The sequence below is a fragment of the Strongylocentrotus purpuratus genome, unplaced genomic scaffold, assembly GCF_000002235.5.
Source record: "Strongylocentrotus purpuratus isolate Spur 01 unplaced genomic scaffold, Spur_5.0 spur5_scaffold_1, whole genome shotgun sequence".
Classification (NCBI taxonomy): Eukaryota; Metazoa; Echinodermata; class Echinoidea; order Camarodonta; family Strongylocentrotidae; genus Strongylocentrotus; species Strongylocentrotus purpuratus.
Genome location: NW_022145594.1, coordinates 48,185,046 through 48,205,853, shown reverse-complemented (window position 1 = coordinate 48,205,853; position 20,808 = coordinate 48,185,046). Strand labels below are relative to the sequence as shown.

At 40.9% G+C, this 20,808-nt stretch overlaps 2 protein-coding genes across 3 annotated transcripts in view; one reads left to right on the top strand and one right to left on the bottom strand.

Annotated features, from left to right (window-relative positions):
* Window positions 1–4,358: 4,358 nt before the first annotated feature.
* Window positions 4,359–18,791, bottom strand: LOC754096 (zinc finger protein 883). 2 transcript variants are annotated; one of them, XM_030978396.1, is made up of 4 exons: window positions 17,316–17,856; window positions 11,360–11,437; window positions 9,125–9,295; window positions 4,359–7,268 (listed from the first exon to the last, which is right to left on the bottom strand). In XM_030978396.1, the coding sequence occupies exons 1-4, from the start codon at window positions 17,752–17,754 to the stop codon at window positions 5,479–5,481; spliced, it is 2,478 nt and encodes an 825-aa protein (XP_030834256.1). In that variant the 5' UTR covers window positions 17,755–17,856; the 3' UTR covers window positions 4,359–5,478. The 2 variants fall into 2 exon arrangements, with proteins under 2 accessions (XP_030834256.1, XP_011673477.2); XM_011675175.2 differs by lacking the exon at window positions 17,316–17,856 and adding an exon at window positions 18,591–18,791 and having other exon boundaries at window positions 4,360–7,268.
* A 1,712-nt stretch (window positions 18,792–20,503) lies between these two features.
* The window catches only part of LOC585613 (beta-galactosidase-1-like protein 2), a 38,715-nt gene continuing 38,410 nt past the window's right edge, over window positions 20,504–20,808 (top strand). Inside the window, exon 1 of the mRNA XM_030978395.1 lies at window positions 20,504–20,698. Within this exon, the coding sequence (XP_030834255.1) occupies window positions 20,693–20,698 (6 nt within the window). The 5' untranslated portion in view covers window positions 20,504–20,692. The remainder of the gene's footprint in view (window positions 20,699–20,808) is intronic.

Below are 20,808 nucleotides of genomic sequence, written 5' to 3'. Positions count from 1 at the left end.
CCTTGGATCCCACCAAGGGCCCTACGGCGGGCCCTTAGATGCTCATCTGACGGTAATTTAATGTCTAAAACCCCTGATTTTTTTTTTTTTTTTTTTGGGGGGGGGGCTCCGCCCCCTGGACCCAACGCCAAATAGTTACCTGCCAGTGTCACGAAATAATAAGGTATACAAAAAAAATGCTCATAATGACCTTAATTAAACGCCTAAAACCTCTGAGCTTCAGGGGCCGGCTTCGCCGCCGCCCCAGACAAGGATTAACAATCGAGAACGGTACAGCGAATCATGTCTTCTTTCTCTCATAATCTTATGAAACGTGAAGCTTCCGCGCCTTGCGCAGGAGGGGGAACCTGAATTCAGACGAGGATTCAGAGGCGAGAACGGTAATACCAATCATTTATGATTTAATAAAACGTAAAAGCTTCCGCGCTTTGCGCGGGATGGAGGGGGGGGGGGGAAACTTAATTCCGACGAGGATTATTTTCGAGAGCGGTACAACGAATCGTCTTCTTTCTCTAATGATTTTATGAAAATGAACCTGAATTCAGACGAGGATTAAGAGTCGAGAACTGAATAGCAAATCGTCTTTTTTCTCTCATAATCTTATGAAACTTTAAAGCTTCAGCGCTTCGCGCGGGAGGGGGGGGGGGGGCCTGAATTCGGACGAGGATTAAGAGTCGAGAACGGTACAACGAATCACCTTCTTTCTTCAATAGTTTAATGAAACGTCAAAGCTTCCGCGCTTCGCGCAGGAGGGGGAGGGGGTAAACTAAATTCAGACGAGGATTAAGAGTCGAAAACTGTACAAAGAATTGTCTTGTTTCTGTAATGATTTAATGAAACGCAAAAGCTTCCGCGCTTCGCGCGGGAGGGGGGAGAATCTAAATTCAGACGAGGATTATTTTCGAAAACGGTACAACGAATCGTCTTTTTTTTCTAATGATTTACGGAAACTTAAAAGCTTCCGCGCTTCGCGCGGGAGGGGGGGGGATCCTGAATTCAGACGAGGATTAAGAGTCGAGAACTGTTCAGCCAATCGTCTTCTTTCTCTCAAAATCTTATGAAACTTAAAAGCTTTCGCGCTTCGCGCGATAGGGGTCTGAATTCAGACGAGGATTAAGAGTCGAGAACTGTACAGCGAATTGTCTTCTTTCTCTAATGATTTAATGAAACGTAAAAGCTTCCGCGCTTCGCGCGTAGGGGGGAGGGGGGAAACTGAATTCAGACGAGGATTAAGAGTCGAGAACTGTACAACGAATCGTTTTGTTTCTCTAATGATTTAATGAAACGTAAAAGCTTCCGCGCTTCGCGCGGAGGGGGGAGGGGGGGGGAGAATCTAAATTCAGACGAGGATTATTTTCGAAAACGGTACAACGAATCGTCTTTTTTCTCTAATGATTTAAGGAAACTTAAAAGCTTCCGCGCTTCGCGCGGTAGGGAGGGGGTGGGACCTGAATTCAGACGAGAATTTAGAGTCGAGAACTCTACAACGAATCGTCTTCTTTCTCTAATGATTTAATAAATCCTAAAATTTTCCGCGCTTCGCGCGAGAGGGGAAAAACTAAATTCAGACGAGATTTATTTTCGAGAACCGTACAACGCGCCGTCTTCTTTTCCTAATAATGAAATGAAACGTCAAAGCTTCCGCGTTTCGCGGAGGAGGGAGGGGGAAATTCGCCCCTCCCTGCACCGCCCCCCCCCCCCCCGCATCTCGTCACTGTTGGTCACCATTACGTATCAATATTTGGCTCGCATAATTTCTAATTTGGGCCCCCCCCCCCCCCCTAAGAAATCCTGGATCCGCGCCTGGATTTGCTAGTATTGAAGTGCCCGGCCCTTTAATGGCATATTGTTAAAACTTCCTCTTTCTCTCTCGATCTCTCTCCCATTCTTAATGCATCGGTCTCGCTCTTTTCCATCTCTCTGTCCCTCACTCTTTCATCGCTCTCTCTTCTCTCCCTCTCTCATTCTTTCCGTCTGCTCCCTCTTTCTTCCTTTCTCTGTCTCTCTCACACTCAAACCGCCAAAATAATATATTACGACGGTATGACAATATGACAAGAACAATCGCCCCAACGCAAAGGGGGATTTTCGCCCTATCGCGCTGACATCAGTTGTTTTGAAAAGCCTGGAATGACTGGTACTTGCAATGCTGACAAGCTCAGTTCTCCCACTATTTGATGTTAACCAGTTTGTATATAAATAGCGAAGCATTCCGGAACTGACGCAGTTCTCACCTTGACAAACATGCTGTACGAACACTTAGATAAGGTGTTTATGCCAGAGCAACTTGCATTGTCTTCTCATCGGCATTTAACACTATAGAACCCCTTATCCTACTACAGAAACTTCAACATCTAAAAGTTCAGCCCTCTCTAGTGTAGCCTTTAGTCAAGGCACTCGTGCTGTTATTTCCCTAAACGCGCCTGAATACATAAACTAATCGCGCGACGACTGTGACCCGTGGGACGAGGTGCGTCAGCATGAAGCGGCTCGGTCCAGCGATCACTGTGTAAAGCCACACTGCGTTAGTCTAATTTCAGACCCTGTTCGGCAGACAAGCAGCGCGCGAGGCCTTGTCCAAAGGCTATCTCTATTGTGGCTGCAAAGACCTCCTCCATGAAAGGACACAGAAGGTCAAAGTCAACGGTGTTCTCTCTGACGAACTTATTACAACAATTGGTACCCCCACAAGGGTGTGTCCTCTCTACGACCCTGTTTACCCTTTACACCAATGACTCTATGTCAAATACACCATCTGTTCCTATAATTAAATATGCAGATGATACAGTAATAGGATTGATCGAAAATGAAAATGAATTTGATTACAGAGCTTCCATTTCCATGTTCGAAAATTGGTGTAGGGAACACCCATTTACTGCTCAAATCGTTGTTGACGTAAGGCAAAAGAAATGTTTTTGTTCAACCCATTGACAGACCTGCATACTTAAATGATGATATCATTGAGAAGGTTGAAAGTTGTATATATACATAGGCACATAAATCGACAAAAGCTGTCTTGGGAAGACAAGTCAAAGTACACTCTAACAAAATGCAACCAGCGTATGTATTTTCTTAGAAAGTTAAAGTACTTTCATGTGAACAATAGAATTATGTTTCTCTTTTACCAGTCGATCATTCAGAGTACTATCACATTTGATTACATTATCTGGTTTAATAATGCAAAGCGAAGAGACAAACAAAAGCTGAGAAGAATTGTAAAACAAGCCAGCAAAATAATGAACCATACTGCTGAAGATAATTTTATTATGTGCAAAGTGTATTTGTATAGTTTCTTGAAAAAATGAATTATGTATGAAATCAAATGTAATATCTTTGTTTACCTTTCTGTTGGAAATGAAATAAATATGAATATGAATATGAATATGAATATGAAAAGATGAAGATAGATAGATGAAGTCTGTGAGGAAAGAGTAGTATCTAAGGCCCTATCCATTATGTCTGATCCAACCCACCCCCTTAATGACCAGTACATACACCCGAGAAGCGGACGAAGATTGAGATCTGTAAAAGCAAGAACTAGTCGCCAAATTAATTCATTCATTCTACTTTCCATAAGAGTTATTAATGAAATCCAGTAGAGAGAAGAGTTCTAAACGAAGACAAGAACGGTAGAGAATGTGAAAACTATGTACCGGTAAAATACCTTGTAGACATGTTACACGAACGTGATTTTTTAGTATACCGTACTTAGTTATACTGTTGTACCCCTTACTGTTTTACCATATCAAGGAATAATTAGAAAAAGTTAAAATACCTACTTCAGATTAGAGAATATAAGAATAAAAGAAAATGGAGGGTATATAAGAAGAGAGAGAGAGGAAGAAGAAGAAGAAGAAGAAGAAGAAGAAGAAAAAGAAGAAGAAAAAAAAAAGAAGAAAAAGAAGAAAGAAAGTAAAAAGTATATTTATCATGATCATGTATATTGAGTGTATACTCAAAACAGGGCCTTGAGACTAAATCAGAAGCGAGGTTGAACAGATTTCAGACAAACATGAACTGTGTGTTTATTGTGAAGAAAAAAATACAATTCACATGTATTTAGTTACTGTCAATTATATGTTGTACTTGTGAAATTACTGTGAAGCAAGATTGTAAATGTAAATATGAACAATTATCCTCCATGGACAAAATAATTGAACAACATAATTTCAAATGAGAGCCCCAGCTATAAAATGTAAACAACAACCCCCCCCCCCCCCAAAACAAAAAACAAAAAAAAACAACAACAACAACACTATAATAATGAAATAATAATAATAATACATCAATCATTTCAGATTGAAGTTTTTTATATGAATATCTTGTCAGCCTCTACACTTCACATGTTTGATCACCAAGAGGAATTATTATTATTTAAATTCTTAACAACTGCAAAACATTATTTCTTAAACTATTCATTTATAATAACATATTTCAACAAGACAATATAATCAACACATGGCTGTTTTGCATTGTGGTCCTGTAACATATCATACAGTCCAGTGAGTTAACATTGAAAATAATAAGGCATACAGAGAAAATATATACTAATTGATGAACGAAATATCAATAAAAAGTGTACTTACAGTATGTACATATAATAAGTCATTTAATATGGAACTAAAATTAATTAAAAACAGAATATGAATATTTATTCATAATACATATATATAAATGGTTTGGAATTGTAGGGAGAAAAAATGACTCTAATTAAATATGAATAAGAGTAAAAGTTGAATTTCAATGATTTGAAAAGGGTTGTATACATTTGTATTATCAGAGTTGAATATATGTATACCTGTACATGTACATTAACAACTTTGTATCCCTTCTTATAAATCTGCAAGGTTTAATTTTATTAACACAATCACTTAGAAAGTTATGTTGTCAATCAGATTATATTCTCAGGCAATTACTTTTTCTGCAGTATACATGCTATGTATGTACACGTCTAACTATAATAAGAACAAGTATTATAAATACATTACTACTAAAGTCAAATTAGTTAAAGTTTATATCTACTGTGGCAGCACATTTCATCCACTAAGAACTTAAAGGTCGTCAGTTTCCATGTGTAGTAGGTCATAATTCGCTGACACCAGACTTGGTGGAAATACTATTAATGGGTGTACATGTCTCGCACACAGCAAACAAATGTCTCATCAAGAAATTTTTTGTAGTAATCAAAAGAAAGTAGTTATTTTGCAATTGATCAATTATAACATTCAACATGCATTTCTTATTTTCATCTGCCTTTTCATACATGAAAATATCACGTACGTCACACTAATTAATATTTATTTTGAATAATTAGCATAGGATTCCATAATCACACAATTTCTTCAAAAAATAGGCTGCATAGCCCTTTGAAGATTACCAGAAGAAAAAGGAGAATGAAAGGATCATAACAGTTACGGTTTCAGCTTTGAAATGACATACACACAATTTGCAATATTTTACAGAGTTTTAATTTTCGGTTCACTGGGGAAGGATGTCTTGAACTCGCCCACCCGATTCCGAAGGCTCTTCTTTGCTGCGTGTGTTTTCACGTCGGATCAGCTCATCATTGGTTCTGTACCTCTTCTCGCACTGGGAGCACGTGGGAAGCTTACTCCCAACGGGTTTACGCCTGGTAGACAGCATCTTCTTGCATTGCCCGCATTTATGGCGAGCGATCCCAACGTGTTTACGCATGTGTACAAAGAGGGCAAATTTAGAGGGATGTTTCTTCATACACTTGGGACACGCATAAGAATTCTCGTCAAAATGTGTTTTCATGTGGGTATACATGGATGTAGAGCTAGTAAATGACTTGTAACACTCAGAACATTGAAGATCATCTTCCTCAGGGTGTGCCGACTTGGTATGACTCCTCAGATCTCGCTTGAAATTGAATCCCTTATTACAGAAAGAGCACTGGAAGGGCTTTGGGGCAGTGTGTTTTCGCACGTGCTTATTCAGATTAGTCTTGAAGTAGAATCCTCTGTCACACTTTGGACATGGGTGAGGCCTAGGGGCAGTGTGTCTTTCCATGTGTTTCTGAAGATCGTTATGAAACATGAATTCCTTCTGACATTCAGAACACTTGAAACCACTGTGTCTCCTCCTGTGCTTCTCCAGATTCTTTTCATACAGAAATTCCTCATCACACTCGCCACATTTGTGATGTTTTTGGTGTTTCTTCATGTGCTTATCGCGAGACTCCTTATACATGAATGCCTGATAGCACACAGAACAGTCGTACTGCTTTACCCTAGAGTGGCTGTTCATATGCACTTTAAATGCTATTTCAGACTCGTATGACTTGTCACATGTCGTACACTGCCATCGCTTTCCGTGGTTGTATTCCTCCATATGCCTCACCAAATATTCTCTTTTCCAATATCCTCTATTACACTGTGGGCAGTCATAACGCCTTAGACCAGCGTGATGTTTGAGGTGTCGCCGTAGGTCTCTCTTGCGTGTGAATCTTTTATTGCACTCTGGGCATTTGAAACGCTTTCCAACTATATGCATCGACATATGTCTTGAAAGTCCACATTCTGAAATGAAACCTCTGTCGCAGGAAGGGCAAGAATGTGGATATAGACCAGTGTGTTTTAATACCTTGTGTTTGTTAAGGTTATACGTACGAGTGTATCCTTTCGCACATATCGGACATATGAACATGGGCCTGCCATTGCGGATTTCTATTCTTGGGGGCCTTTCTCCTTCCTCATCAGATTTAGAAGACAACTCTTCCTTACCCTTAGAATTCTGGCGAGGATGTTCCGCCACGACTGATCCATGAACAGACAGATTTCTTTTATGGGCATGCTCTTGAGCTTGAGTACGCGAAGTAGAACAACAATGTTGATCTTTTTCTCTGTGTTTATCTTTTTCTCTGTGTTTATCTTGATGCCTCTTCAAAAGAGAATGGGGGTAGAATTTCTCTTCACTCTCAAAATATTTGTGATATTTTTCATCGTTATGGATTCTCAAATGTTTAAAAAGGAGAGCTTTGGAGGGTAATCCTGCAAAACAAGTGGAGCAGCGAGCTACTTCTTCTTCTTCCCTCTGATTCCTAAGAACTCTTGCAAATTGAGATATAGCAGCAGATCTTGATGTACGACCATAATTTGGCAATGAATGCTCAATGCTCTGTACAGTATTTGCTCTGTATTCTCCATTTTCTTGCTTCACGTCTCTCAATAAAAGTTTCCTGAGTTCTGATGGTGGATCGATTGGCGTCTTATGTCCGACTGGAAGGTTGTTTGGTCTGCACAGATCTGTGAAAGGAAATAACAATTATAATGTACATTGGTAAAGTGCAGACACTATGCAAAATATATTCTTTAACAATGCGAGAGCTCCTAAAGTGCTTAAAATTACCGTAATTAACGGTGTATAAACCGCACCTTTTTGCCGCCGAAAAAAATTCAAAGTCGGGGGTGCGCTATGCCTGGCAATGTCTCCCAGATCAGTAATCGGTGTGTTGACTCACCACTAGGAAACTAGAACAACACTCAAATTTGTCTGTCATCTTGGTTTGAAACTCAAATTTGTCTGTCATCTCAATTTGTAGTTTATAATAATAATTCCTACACACGGCGTACAACAAGGTTCTATCCTAGGTCCTCTACTGTTTTTTAATTTACATTAATGATCATACACATTCAGCTGCACCTCACAGTTAAATGAAAGGCCTTCCTGTGTGTTTTTTTTTTTAGGGCGAAAAAGAGGGATGCGGTTAATACACGAGGGCGGTTTATACAACGTTAATTACGGTATGTCTCCTCCCTCTCTCTCCTCTCTCTCTCTCACTCCATCTAGCTCTTTCGCATTCTCCTTCTCTACCTCTCTTTCTTTCTCCCTCTTTCTCTCTATATATTGCTATGTTGTTTGACCGATCTTTGTATTGCAGATGTTTTTTTTCTGTTTACATGGGTTGAAAGTAGGGGTCTAGAGTGGTAATTCCAGGGGTGTGGTCGCCGGTAGTAACAAGTCAACGCAAAGAGCAGCATCCCCTCACAGGGTACAAATGGCCGATATACATCAGAACAAGTTACCTCCATTTGACTATAATATTATATTACTAGGCAAGGAAGTTAACCACCTTTTCACATACATGTATATAATTAGGTGTTTTGCATATTTAATGAGCTATGCCCTTTCACCTTTGACCTACATACTCAGAAATTGAACTTAGGCTGTACATGGATTTTGATACCATGTACCCTCATATTAAATTTCATTAAAATTTGTCAAACATTACTCAAGTTATCCAATGGAAACCAGATTTGCATATTCAATGAGCTAGGACCTTTGACCTACATACTCCGAAATCGAACTTAGGCTGTGTTTTGATACCATGTACCTTCATATCAAATTTTATTAAAATCTGTCAAACAATACTAAAATTATGGTTCAGAAACCAGATTCGCATATTTAATGAGCTATGACCTTTGACCTACTGCTCGGAAATTGAACTTAGGCTGTGTTTTGATACCATGTACCTTCATTTCAAATTTCATTAAAATCTGTCAAACATTACTAAAGTTATGGATCGGAAACCAGATGGGTATCTTTTCGCATATTTAATGAGCTATGACCTTTGGCCTTTGACCTACATAATCCGAAATCGAACTTAGCCTGTATTTTGATATCATGTACATGTACCTTCATATCGAATTTCATTAAAATCTGTCAAACATTACTAAAGTTATCGATCAGAAACCAAATGGGTATTTTTAAGCATATTTAATGAGCTATGACCTTTGACCTACATACTCCGAAATCGAACTTTATAGCCTGTATTTTGATATCATGTACCTTCATATCAAATTTCATTAAAATCCGTCAAACATTACTGAAGTTATCAATCGGAAACCAAATTTGTTACGAACGGACGCACGCACGGAAGGACGGGAAGATTACAGCCTGACTGGTGGTAGGAGTGGTAGAAGATGACTAGAATCTAGGGAAGACTCATCAGAAGTTTGGGAAGAGTCTTGGTATAAGATCCCCTATACTGAACTAAATTTCCTCCCTGTGTGTACAACTCTCGGAACCACATGAGTATACGTGATTAACAGTAACCAAATTGTTTCACATTGAATTGTTCGATTAAGAAGAAAAGAAGTACCTTCTGACGTGACGGATGATGTCCTCAAGGATTGTACCCCATCAGAAAGACCTTCCGCTCCAAATACCTCTGCATCATTTTCTTGCTTGATGTTGGCTTGAAGATCTTTCCTCTCCATTGGTGCGTTGTCAGAAGTTGTTGATGCAGCCTGGTACGAGATGGGAACAGCATCTACAAGATAAAAGGCGATGGGATACATGTCTACTTACAGCACTTATGTCATTACGCAAGGCATTTTATCAACATTGCTTCTCTCCACCCAGGTGTTCAATTAGTACTCAGTAGGGTAAGAAAGTCATTTTCATGTGTTAAGCATGGCTGGAATGCTCCCAAGGGAGTGAAGAATGTGCATGTACATGTAAAGCACTTAGAGACATAGTCAATGTATTGAGAGCTCAATGTCCCTAAACAAAGGGTGAATGCTTCCCAAAACTAACGTTACTTGGCTCCTGCTCTCACACCTCGCTTTCCGACTGGATCAATCCCTCAGTTTGTCACAATTTTCCTCTCAGTTTGTTACTTGGCCTCCACGTTAAACTTTCTACTGCCACTACATGTACATGTATGTGATGTCACTGTAAACTCACTATTTCTTTGTACTGTATTGCTTGAAATAAAGTGGACACATTAACACCAGGTCACACCAAAGCTAGTCTATGGGATTATACATGCAGTGATGCGTGACACAGTGTGAGAGTGTTTACTTTATTCCAAGCTATACTGTATAAATGTACTGACTATACCAACACTAGACCGAATTTTCCGTCTCTTTCGTTCGTTAGCCTCTTATTGGGGTAGGGTCGGCCGGCTCTCTCTTTAGAGACGGAAACCGTCAATACACATTCCCTTGATAACGCCACGGCCATTTCAGGTCGTAGCGTTTTGCCCCCAAAATCCCCCAAAATGTCATTTTACCTCGTGCATATCCACATGTAAATTAGGCCTAGGCTATGAAACATCGGTTCCACTTAAGCCCCAGTCCCATATAAAGCCGGACCAGCACCGACGAGCACGGACCACTCCGGACCATCCCGGACCATGGTCTGGGGTGATCCGGGATGGTCCGGGATGTTTTGTTCAAAAAAGTGTGATGCTTTTAAGCTACAGTCCCATATACGTCCCGGACCGTCCCGGACCATCCCGGACTCCATCCGGGGTGATCCGGGATTCGGTCCGTGTTGACACCGTGTTGGCACCGGGGTGGTCCTGGATGGTCCTGGATGGTCCTGGGCGGTCAATAACTCACTCCCGGACTGCCACGGATCAACACGGACCGCCCCGGCGCCACTACGGATGATCCCGGACCCAGCACGGTGGCTACACGGATCACCCCGGATCAAACTATTGTCCCGGACCGTCCCGGACCACCCCGGCAGTTTTTGACCGTCAAAAACATCCGGGGTCGACTCCCGGACCGCCCAGGACCATCCAGGACCATCCAGGACCACCCCGGTGCCAACACGGTGTCAACACGGACCGAATCCCGGATCACCCCGGATGGGGTCCGGGATGGTCCGGGACGGTCCGGGACGTATATGGGACTGTAGCTTTAACAACTTGACTGAAATAATCAGTTTAATAGTCCCTTTTTAGGAAATTATGGGTCAAAAACGAAATCCATTTTGAAAATCTTTTTCAACATGGATTTCGATTTTGACCCATAAATTCCTAAAAAGGGACTATTAAACTGATTATTTCAGTCAAGTTGGTAAGTGGAACTGATTTATTATAGCCTAGGCCTAATTTACAATATAACATGCACGAGGTAAAATGACATTTTGGGGGATTTTAGGGGCAAAACGCTACGACCTGAAATGGCCGTGGCGTTATCAAGGGAATGTGTATAGACGGTTTCCGTCTCTAAAGAGAGAGCCGACCCTACCCCAATAAGAGGCTAACGAACGAAAGAGACGGAAAATTCGGTCTATACCAACACCTGCACCAACTGCAGTTCTCCAAACTTGAGGAAGCCAAGCAAAGAAGAACATGTGTAGGTGGAAGAGAGGAATCCGGGCCAACTCGGCCCAAAGACAACTCGGCCCAGCTGCAAAAACGGTCAGTTTTTGTCAATTTACCCTAACCCTAACTCTAACCCTAAACCTAAACCTAACCCTAAACCTAACCCTAAACCTAATCGTAAACCTGCAAAAAACTGACCGTTTTTGCAGCTGGGCCGAGTTGTCTTTGGGCTGAGTTGTCTTTGGGCTGAGTTAGCCTGACTCTGAAGAGACTTACCCCTTTGTTGTGCTGATGTCCCAGAAATGCCATCATAATATTCGTCCTCCATTACCTCCTCTTTGATATGGCGGGTATCTGTGATAAAGAACAAACATGATACAAAAAAAGCAATCATTGTTAAGCATCTGTGTTTCCACTTTCCAGCGCTGAGGGGTTTGACGTTTCATTCCCTTTACAGCTCTTCTCCATGGCTTTCAGTCTTCAGTATCTGCCCTGGATGTACTTCTCATAATGTGGTGGGAATAACAAAGGCCATGCAACGACCCTATCAAGCAATCAAAGTAATTCCCACTCCAGCAAAGGATAGTAGTCGATGCTATAATGCGTATTGGTAATTCCCGGACTAAAGAGTATAAATAAAATTACATGAAAATTAAATGCATTGTGCTTAAAAATAAATTATTAACATAATGGAGAAAAAAATACATAATTTTATAGCAAACAAGTACACATACATACATGTAATGTGTCCTCTAAACTCTGTGAGGATAAGCAAAATTCACAGAGTTATTATTTTTTAGATGCTGCTTGTAGGTATCGGCTTGCATGGTGATGTAGATATACAGTAGGCTTGCGGGTGCACCATGTGAGAGAGAGGGAGGATTGAGGAGTCCTGAAAAGGACTCTTGGTAATCTTTCTTGAGGGTGCATACCGGTAGTCCTGAAAAGGTCTGTTGGTGTATAGTCTTGAAAAAGACTGTTGGTTATCTTTCTTAGCTTGTAGTTCTAAGGAGAACTACAGCGCTTGGAGAGGATGAGTGGCGGGAGTGGCTCGACGTTTCGAACAGGTTGACTACGGTATCCGTCGTCAGGAGTGGAGTATTATTTTATGTTTCTGTCAGAAATTGTATAGGCCTATTCATAATAAGATACAAAGAGAGTACAACAGACTACACCTGGGCCATGTTTCATAAAACTTGTTATCGATGACAAATGCTCAATTTCTATGACAAATCTGCTCTCAGCCAATCAAATGCCTCTATTTCATTAGCTTATAACAGTTACATGTATTGTGACGTGACTTGTTATTGATAACAAGTTTTATGAAACAGGGCCCTGGCCTGGTTAACTTGATGGCAATTGTGCAAGTACCGGTAAAACATGATAGTGTTTGCGAACGGTTGAGAAATATGTATCTCTCCTCTTATTTCTAGTTCTACGTCTAAATTTGTATTCCGTTTCAAGCTAATGTTCAAAGTCAAAATAAATATGAAACAGGCTCAGAAATACAATTGCCTAATTTATTATTTACTACATGTACATGTAGCAGATTTTACCCATAACAAACTGACCTTTCATCAAAGAAATGATCCGGGAATGATCAAAGGGATGAATGAGCAAGTTTTTTTTTTTTTTTTTTTTTTTTTTTGGGGGGGGGGGGGGGGGGGCACTCGGCAGATTTGGTTACGACGTTGCTATGCCGTTGAGAAGCCACCCAACCTGTACCCAATTTTAAGGGTCATTTTTGCGGAAGAGGGTACCTATTATCAGGGGGGGGGGGGGGGGGGCTTATCCACAAAACAAATGTGTACCTTAGCGACACAATTGGTATCAAGTCTATACAGTAACATTTCAAAACCATATCCCATGTTAAAGATACTATGTCCCTTTTGCAGCCAACATCAAATTCTGTAGAACTTTGGAGGTATTATGAATATGTCATATATATGTCCTATCTGTGAATAAGTGTGAAATGTAAACATTAGCAGTGTCCTAGTAGTATTCAAATTTTGCTAGGAAACCTGTTTACTTGCTAGACTTGACTGTCAGACACCATTGAGTGGCTGACCGGCATCTTTTTTCTTCTTTGGTAATATCATTCAACAAATGAGCTGTAACAGGTAACGATGCGCATTTGTCTACATCACTAACCCATGGCCAAAATTAAACTGATTGAATTTTTTTTGCAGCACAAAACATAGGCCTACGACCATTCGGTAAAAGGGTCTGAAAATCAGAATACTACTTAGGCGATTGCAATCACTTAAGTCGATTCGCCAACTAATGGTCGTTATTTTCCCACTAAAAGCCATTTTCAAGCCCTTTCATTTACCTTTAAAAGATTTTTCGGCCCAAAATCATACCCCATGATTTGGGGATGTGTTTGGCGAAAAAGTCACACATTAGAGCGGCACATCTTCGTTTACATTTAAAGCTCAAAAGAAAATCGTTCGAAAATCGCTCCTTACAGTATGTGTGTGTGTGTAATTGGTTTTTTACAGACGTGTATCGACATTAGTATGAAGGCCTAGTATTATTTGTACCTATAAAGCCGGTTAAAATCAAGTGTCCAGATACACAACCTGTAGGCCTATACAGGCGCGGATCCAAAAAAAAGAGAGAAGAAGGAAAAGAAGGGAGAAAGGGAAAGAAAGAAGAGGAAGAAGAAAAGTAAAGGGGAAGAGGAAAATGGGGGGGGGGGGCCGAAAGGGCCTTGCCTCCCAGGCTGTTAAACCCCCCCCCCCCCCCCCCCCAAAAAAAAAAAAAAATAAGAGAGAAGGAAGGAAAGGGAAAGAAAAAAAAAGGAAAAGAGGAGATACTGGCGTACTGATAGAGGGGGGGGGGGGCTTGGGGGAAATCAAATTCAAACGTGGTTTATTTCTGATTCCACATCGGTGTATTACAAATAATGCTGAAATGACATAATTTCCGAAATTTTTCCTCACGTTTTAGTAAATATACGTTTGTATGTGTTTGTTGGAAAATAAAAAAAATTCCTAAATTTACAACCAGGCAAAAAATATGATTCTTGAGATTCCTACATGTCAGGGCCCGAGGTACGGCGGGGATCAAGAGCCTCGAGGCATCAAAATATGCTCATCTGACCGTGATTAAATGCCTAAAACCCCTAAGCTTCCGGGGGCTTTGCCCCCTGGATTCCATCTAGGGCCCTACGGCGGCCTCTTAGATGATCATCTGACGGTAATTTAATGCCTAAAACCCCTGATTTTTTTGGGCTCCGCCCCCTGGACCCCACGCCAAATAGTGACTTGCCAGTGTCACAAAATAATAAGGTATACACAAAAATATGCTCATCTGACCTTAATTAAAAGCCTAAAACCGCTGGTCTTCCGGGGGCCGGCTCCGCCGCCTCGACCCCACCTCTTTGAAATTCAGACAAGGATTAAGAGTATAGAGAACGGTACAACGCATCGTTTTCTTTCTCGCGCAGGAGGGGAGGAGGGGGGGGGGGCTGAATTGAGACGAGGATTCAGATTCAGAGGCGAGAACGGTAATACGAATCTTTAATTATTTAATGAAACGTAAAAGCGTATACGCTTCGCGCGGGATGGAGGGCGAACTAAATTCCGATGAGGATTATTTTCGAGAACGGTACAATGAATCGTCTTCTTCTCTAATGATTATATGAAGATTAAAAGCTTCCGCGCTTTGCGCGGGAGGGGGGAACCTGAATTCAGACGAGGATTAAGAGTCGAGAACTGTACAACAAATCGTCTTCTTTCTCTAATGATTTAATGAAACGTAGAAGCTTCCGCGCTTCGCGCAGGAGGGGGAGGGGGAGGAACTGAATTTAGACAAGGATTAAGAGTCGAGAACTGTACAACGAATCGTCTTCTTCTCTAATGATTATATGAAGATGAAAAGCTTCCGCGCCTCGCGCGGGAGGGGGGAACCTGAATTCAGACGAGGATTAAGAGTCGAGAACTGTAAAACGAATCGTCTTCTTTCTCTAATGATTTAATGAAACGTAGAAGCTTCCCCGCTTCGCGCAGGAGGGGGAGGGGGGGGGGACTGATTTTAGACAAGGATTAAGAGTCAAGAACTTTACAACGAATCGTTTTCTTCCTCTAATAATTTAATGAAATGTAAAAGCTTCCGCGCTTCGCGCGGGAGGGGGGGGGGGCATAATTCAGACGAGGATTAAGAGTCGAGAACGGTACAACGAATCGTCTTCTTTCTTTAATAGTTTAATAAAACGTCAAAGCTTCGCGCAGGAGGGGGAGGGTGAGGAACTGAATTTAGACAAGGATCAAGAGTCGAGAACTGTACAACTAATCATTTTCTTTCTCTAATGATTTAATGAAATGTAAAAGCTTGGGAGGGGGGGAGGGGAAAAACTAAATTCAGACGAGAATTATTTTCGAGAACGGTACAATGAATCGTCTTCTTTCTTTAATAGTTTAATAAAACGTCAAAGCTTCCGCGCTTTGCGCAGGAGGGGGAGGGGGCTGAATTTAGACAAGGATTAAGAGTCAAGAACTGGACAACAAATCGTCTTCTTTCTCTAATAATTTAATAAGTCGTAAAATTTTCTGCGTTTCGCGCGGGAGGAGAAAAACTAAATTCAGACGAAAATTATTTTCGAGAACGGTACAACGAATCGTCTTCTTTCTCGAATAATTTAATAAATCGTAAAATTTTCCGCGCTTTGCGCGGGAGGAGGAAAACTAAATTCAGACGAAAATTATTTTCGAGAACGGTACAACGAATCGTCTTCTTTCTCTAATAATATAATGAAACGTCAAAGCCTGGGAGGGGGGAACTCGCCCCCCCCCCCTCCCCCCATTTCGTCACTGTTGGTCACCATAACGTACCAATATTTGGCTCGCATAATTTCAAATTTGGGCCCCCCCCCCCCCCCCCCCCCCCCTAAGAAATCCTGGATCCGCGCCTGGGCCTATAGGTATAAACAGGAAAATACATCTTTTTCAATTGAGTGAGATTTTAAAACCATTTTCAACCGTGTCGGTTAATTTGCCTACGACCCTCATACATGACACACAATTTATACACAAAAATAATTAGTAACGCAAAATACATGGCAAAATCTTTGAACGGGTTGGTTCGCTTGCCAAGCATGTCAAAATATAATCATGTATAATTTAACTCCTCTCAGATATTAAAGCCCGGACAACTATTGCATGTAGGCCTATACACTCGTGTGATTCCCGAGCAGCTTTCAAAAGGACTATAAATTAACCTAATCTCCATGCAGAGATTTGTTAAGAGCTGCCCGCTCACATGACGTGCCGACCAACAGTGACTGTTTATGGAGCAAGTATAGCACAAAATGTACATGCATTGCATACGAAGATCGAATCCCCGCGTGTGCGATGATCCTCATTTCACAATGTGCCTATGTAAAAGCATTCCTATTCCCTGTTGGATCAGCGAATAGAAAGTTAGAAACTTACGTATTTTAAACTTAGAACCCCAAAATAGACAAAATTTGTTAAAATAAACCTCTTAATGGCAATCTAGAGTTTTTAAAACTGAGAATGGACCAAATTCCGACTCGATAGAGTGGAAGACCACAGAGAAAAGCGCCGTCAAACAAACGGAAGGACAGAAAGGACAGACACACAAGATTAGCCAAATTATAGTAAGGATAACATTGCTACAAACTCAGCCGAAGTTCCAGTAGTTTGAACAAAGATTATAGTGCTAGTAGGCAGCAATTGCACACATGAAGTTGAAAAAATTGCATTTTACTGCTACATGTATTTAGGTGTCATCAATTGTACCAATTTTGAGTGAATCAAGTTGAGTTTTGTACAGGTTGGTGTTTGAAATGTTGAGAACCAATAGAACAGGTTTTAATACACAGCCAGGATAGTAATGTACATGTACTTATAGCGAAGAAGAAGAAGAATGCAGCTATGTGTGCCGGAGAAAGTAGGAGGAGCCCACAGCCCCGCAAGAATGTTAGATCGATCCCCGGAAAAACAGTTCATTGACTAACATGTTTATCAGAGATAAACACCTGTAAATCTAAGTCCAGGGATTGTTTACCCGTTCCTATCGGAAACAATGTAATTTGATTCAACTTTAGAATATACATGTATACAATATGTCAAACTAATAACCAAATGATCAAGTTAACCCAACTCCTCTATTGCTAAAGCACCCCCCTTTAGGTCAATGTTTTGCACAAATCAGCATACAATACCACTGAAGTAAATGCAAAATTAAATGGAAATTAGTAAATTACCAATATCAATATCAGCGAACTGATAATTTGGTTCTTCGCCTTCTATTTCATCACTGGCTTTCAAGCCAATGTGAATTTTGTCTGTTTTTCTTCTTTTCGGAGGAGGTATTGTGTGCTGCCTGTCCCGGAAACTTTGGCCTGGGCGTACTGGTTTCGCTGCAAGTTCTTTCTCCAGCCGAGTCACCGCGGCTGGAAGTGGATTGGGATGTTCTGCGGTGGGTCCCTTTCCTCCAACAAAATGTTTAGAACAAACGTATGTGTGCTTTGTTATGTTATCCACACCAAAGTCTTTTCTTCCACATGCCTTTAACCATATATTGCATTTCTCAAGCATTGTTTTAGGTTTGGCAAATGGTAAAAAGAAAACCCCTTCCATGTGCGGTCGTTCTGCATAACGTGAATCGCTATTGCACATTCCGAAACAGCAATGCTTTCCCATTATTCTTGCCTAAAAATCAGCAATTTTAAAGACCAAATACAGACTATGAAGAAAGAAAAATCACATCTCATTGAAGGTTCTTCTTCGCTATAAGTACAGGCCACCTTCTTCTTAGTTGATCCCTCCACTGTTTTGGAGATTCCTGGAGTCCAAATAAAGTAAATGTGTATAATCCGTCGGGTGTATTCTCGTACTGAGGTTGAAACTCCCTCATCTTCCTGCTCTCTCTCTCTCAAATAGCGAAAGCAAACGTGCAATATTCATAGTCGTACTAGTCACAGGGCACAATTAATAGCAGAGAACCAGTCGAACCAGGAATTTTCTAACACTCTCCCTGGTCGAACAAAGGCTCAAAGCAAGCACATGATTGTTCTATAGTTCTAGTCTAGACGCAACAGATGCAGAGCTACATGTAGACTATTGTAGAATGTATTGTAGGGCAGCATGACTTGCTAGGTGCTGTCAGTACAGTCCGTCCGGGGCTGGTTACGCATTATTTTGTCCAGGTTTGTCTCACTGCTGTCTATAACACGCGTTTCAATGGGTTAGTCATAACGTCAAGAAGTTATTAGTAATAATATTACGGTTTCTAGGAACGGGCCCCAGTCATATCACTAGACTATATGCACCTTCTTCTTCTTCTTCTTCTTCTTCCTCCGCTTTTTCGGAGATCAGCAATCTCATGGGCCGCAAAGACATATAACTAAACAGGAGCACAAGGTAAACATCGCACCCCTTGTTTGTCCGACCCTCCGCTTACGTAATGCGATTTAAAGGTCTGTGCAACATGTACCGGTAGTGCAGCTGCTAGGCCTACTAGTGCTGTAGTCACTCACCATTTTCATCATCTGTTCGCTGTAGGTGTTCACTTGACATCCTGTTCTGACGTTTTTTAAAACTAGAAATGAAGAACTATCATATTTGTTGTCCTTTTAAACACCATGACATGAACGGCTTCAGAGTGAGCTAAGTAAGAGTCAATAAACCAGTATTTTTATCCTTTAATTTTTGCGGTATATCCTCGGCCTCGCTGAATACTATACGGTGTCCTAAAATTAAAAAAAAGTACCAACATAGATCTAATTTGTTTAGCGTTCCATGTGTTATGATTCGATGTGGAAATCAACAACAACACAGTGTCACGTATACTACTGCTATTTCTTGTCTTCATACTTTCTGCTTTCGATCGCGTTTGAAAGATGTACATTTATTAATTAATAAAATCCGGTGTTTTTATATAGTTCAGAGAGTCACCAAGTGTTGTTAAAGAGAGATCGTAGAAATATCTTTTCTTTTCTCTCTCTCTCTCTCTCTTGGTACGAAGTACTTGGTTGCTCTTCCTCCAAAAGATTCCCGGAGGTCGTGGTGGCAGAGGGGAAACTCTCTCTCTCTCTCTCTCTCTCTCTCTCTCTCTCTCTCTCTCTTTAAAGGTACTATGTCCCATTTGCAGGACCAAAAAATGAAAAAGTTAAATTCCAACTGCATTTGAAAGTTAATACTCTTCAAGTGGGAAAATAACGACTATTTGTTGTCAAATCGACTTTAGGGCTATAGAGCCCAAAAGTAATAGTCTTGAACAGACAATTGTACCGAATGGTTATACGTTTTATGCTGCACAAAGATTCAATCAGCTTAATCTAACTTGGCTATCACAAGAAGTGGGTTATTTGACAAATTAGACAAATTAATGCTCATGTACCCTTTACAACTCTTTTCATGTATGTTATTACCAAGGAAGAAAAAAAGCGAGTCAGTCACTCAATAGTGTCTGACAGTGAAGTCTAGCAAGTAAACGGGTTTCCTTGCATAATTTGAATATGAGGACACTGCTAACATTTAAATTTCACAGATAGGACATACATGACATATTCATAATTCCTGCAAAGTTCTACAGAATTTGAGGTTGGCTGCAAAAGGGACATATAGTACCTTTAAAGCGGGTCTTCACTACTGAAATCCCCGCCCTTTCTCAGTGAATCAAAGAGATTCGATCATACACAGTATGTCCTCCGTAGGAAGACGCACAGTGAATGGCGCACAGCGCCATCTCTCGGTGAAGTGCCCATGAATGGGATTTTCGGGGAGCTTCCGCTTCCGCACTTCAAAAAAAAACAAATTAGAAGGTCGATCAACGATCATGGACTTAAAAATCAAAATTGAACAGTATAACAAATAGGAAAAAGAACTCGGAGCTGGCCGGGAGCGGCCTCACTCAGTGGCGGGTCCAGGAGGGGGGGGGGGGGGGGGAACGTTATTTTGACCTTATTTGGGGGAGATGTGCGATTTTTCAAATTTTCGATGCCCCCCCCCAAAAAAAAATAGTGCTCATTACCCCCCCCCCCCTCGTCCCTCGCATTTCGTACCCCCCCCCCCCCCACCCTGGCTGTAACCCTCAATAGATTGCTCTTCATACATCTCCTTGATATAATCCCGAGCGATTTGAATATAAAGTGACCTTTAGTCTTGCTTTTACCATCTATTATTTGCCCAGCTTACTCCCCTTGCTGCATGCTCTCAGGCTCGCCAGGGTAAACACTCTATATCAAGATAATCATTTGCACAGCTAAAATCTTACACTGGCGACCTAATATTTGAATCAAATAGAGTTTGAATAATATTACTGACAACAAAAAAGACAGAAAGATTGTTTGCGATCCGCCCATTTTCCCAGCACCGTCCGGCTTTCAATCTTCAGGACCAAAATTTGACACTTGAATATCAATCGCTTTGTTTACTTGAGCCTTTATGTATGCTGTTGAAGACCTTCTTTCCACTGGTTAAGATCGAATATAATTCTTAAAATACAATAGGTTCGTGTGAGTCTTTTCTTGAGGGCTGTTTAGTCAGATCTACTAGTTCAATCATTATATAGTAGGCGTCATATACTGAATTTGAATTCATATCTCCATCTTTAGATATAGGACGAGCTGAGGAAAACATGTCGGTAAGTTGCTTCTTTTTTTCATGTTTGTTTGGTTTAATTCAAGGTAAACCATTACAGACATGATACTTCCGAAATACCAACCTAAGGCAATTTCAATTCCTAGCTATAAT

Coding starts and splice junctions, on each gene's coding strand:
- LOC754096 (XM_030978396.1), bottom strand. CDS start 17,754: ATGGGAAAGCATTGCTGTTTCGGAATGTGCAATAGCGATTCACGTTAT. Junction 11,438..17,315: donor GTTCGCTGATATTGATATTG/GTAATTTACTAA, acceptor TCTTTATCACAG/ATACCCGCCATATCAAAGAG. Junction 9,296..11,359: donor GACATCAGCACAACAAAGGG/GTAAGTCTCTTC, acceptor TTTATCTTGTAG/ATGCTGTTCCCATCTCGTAC.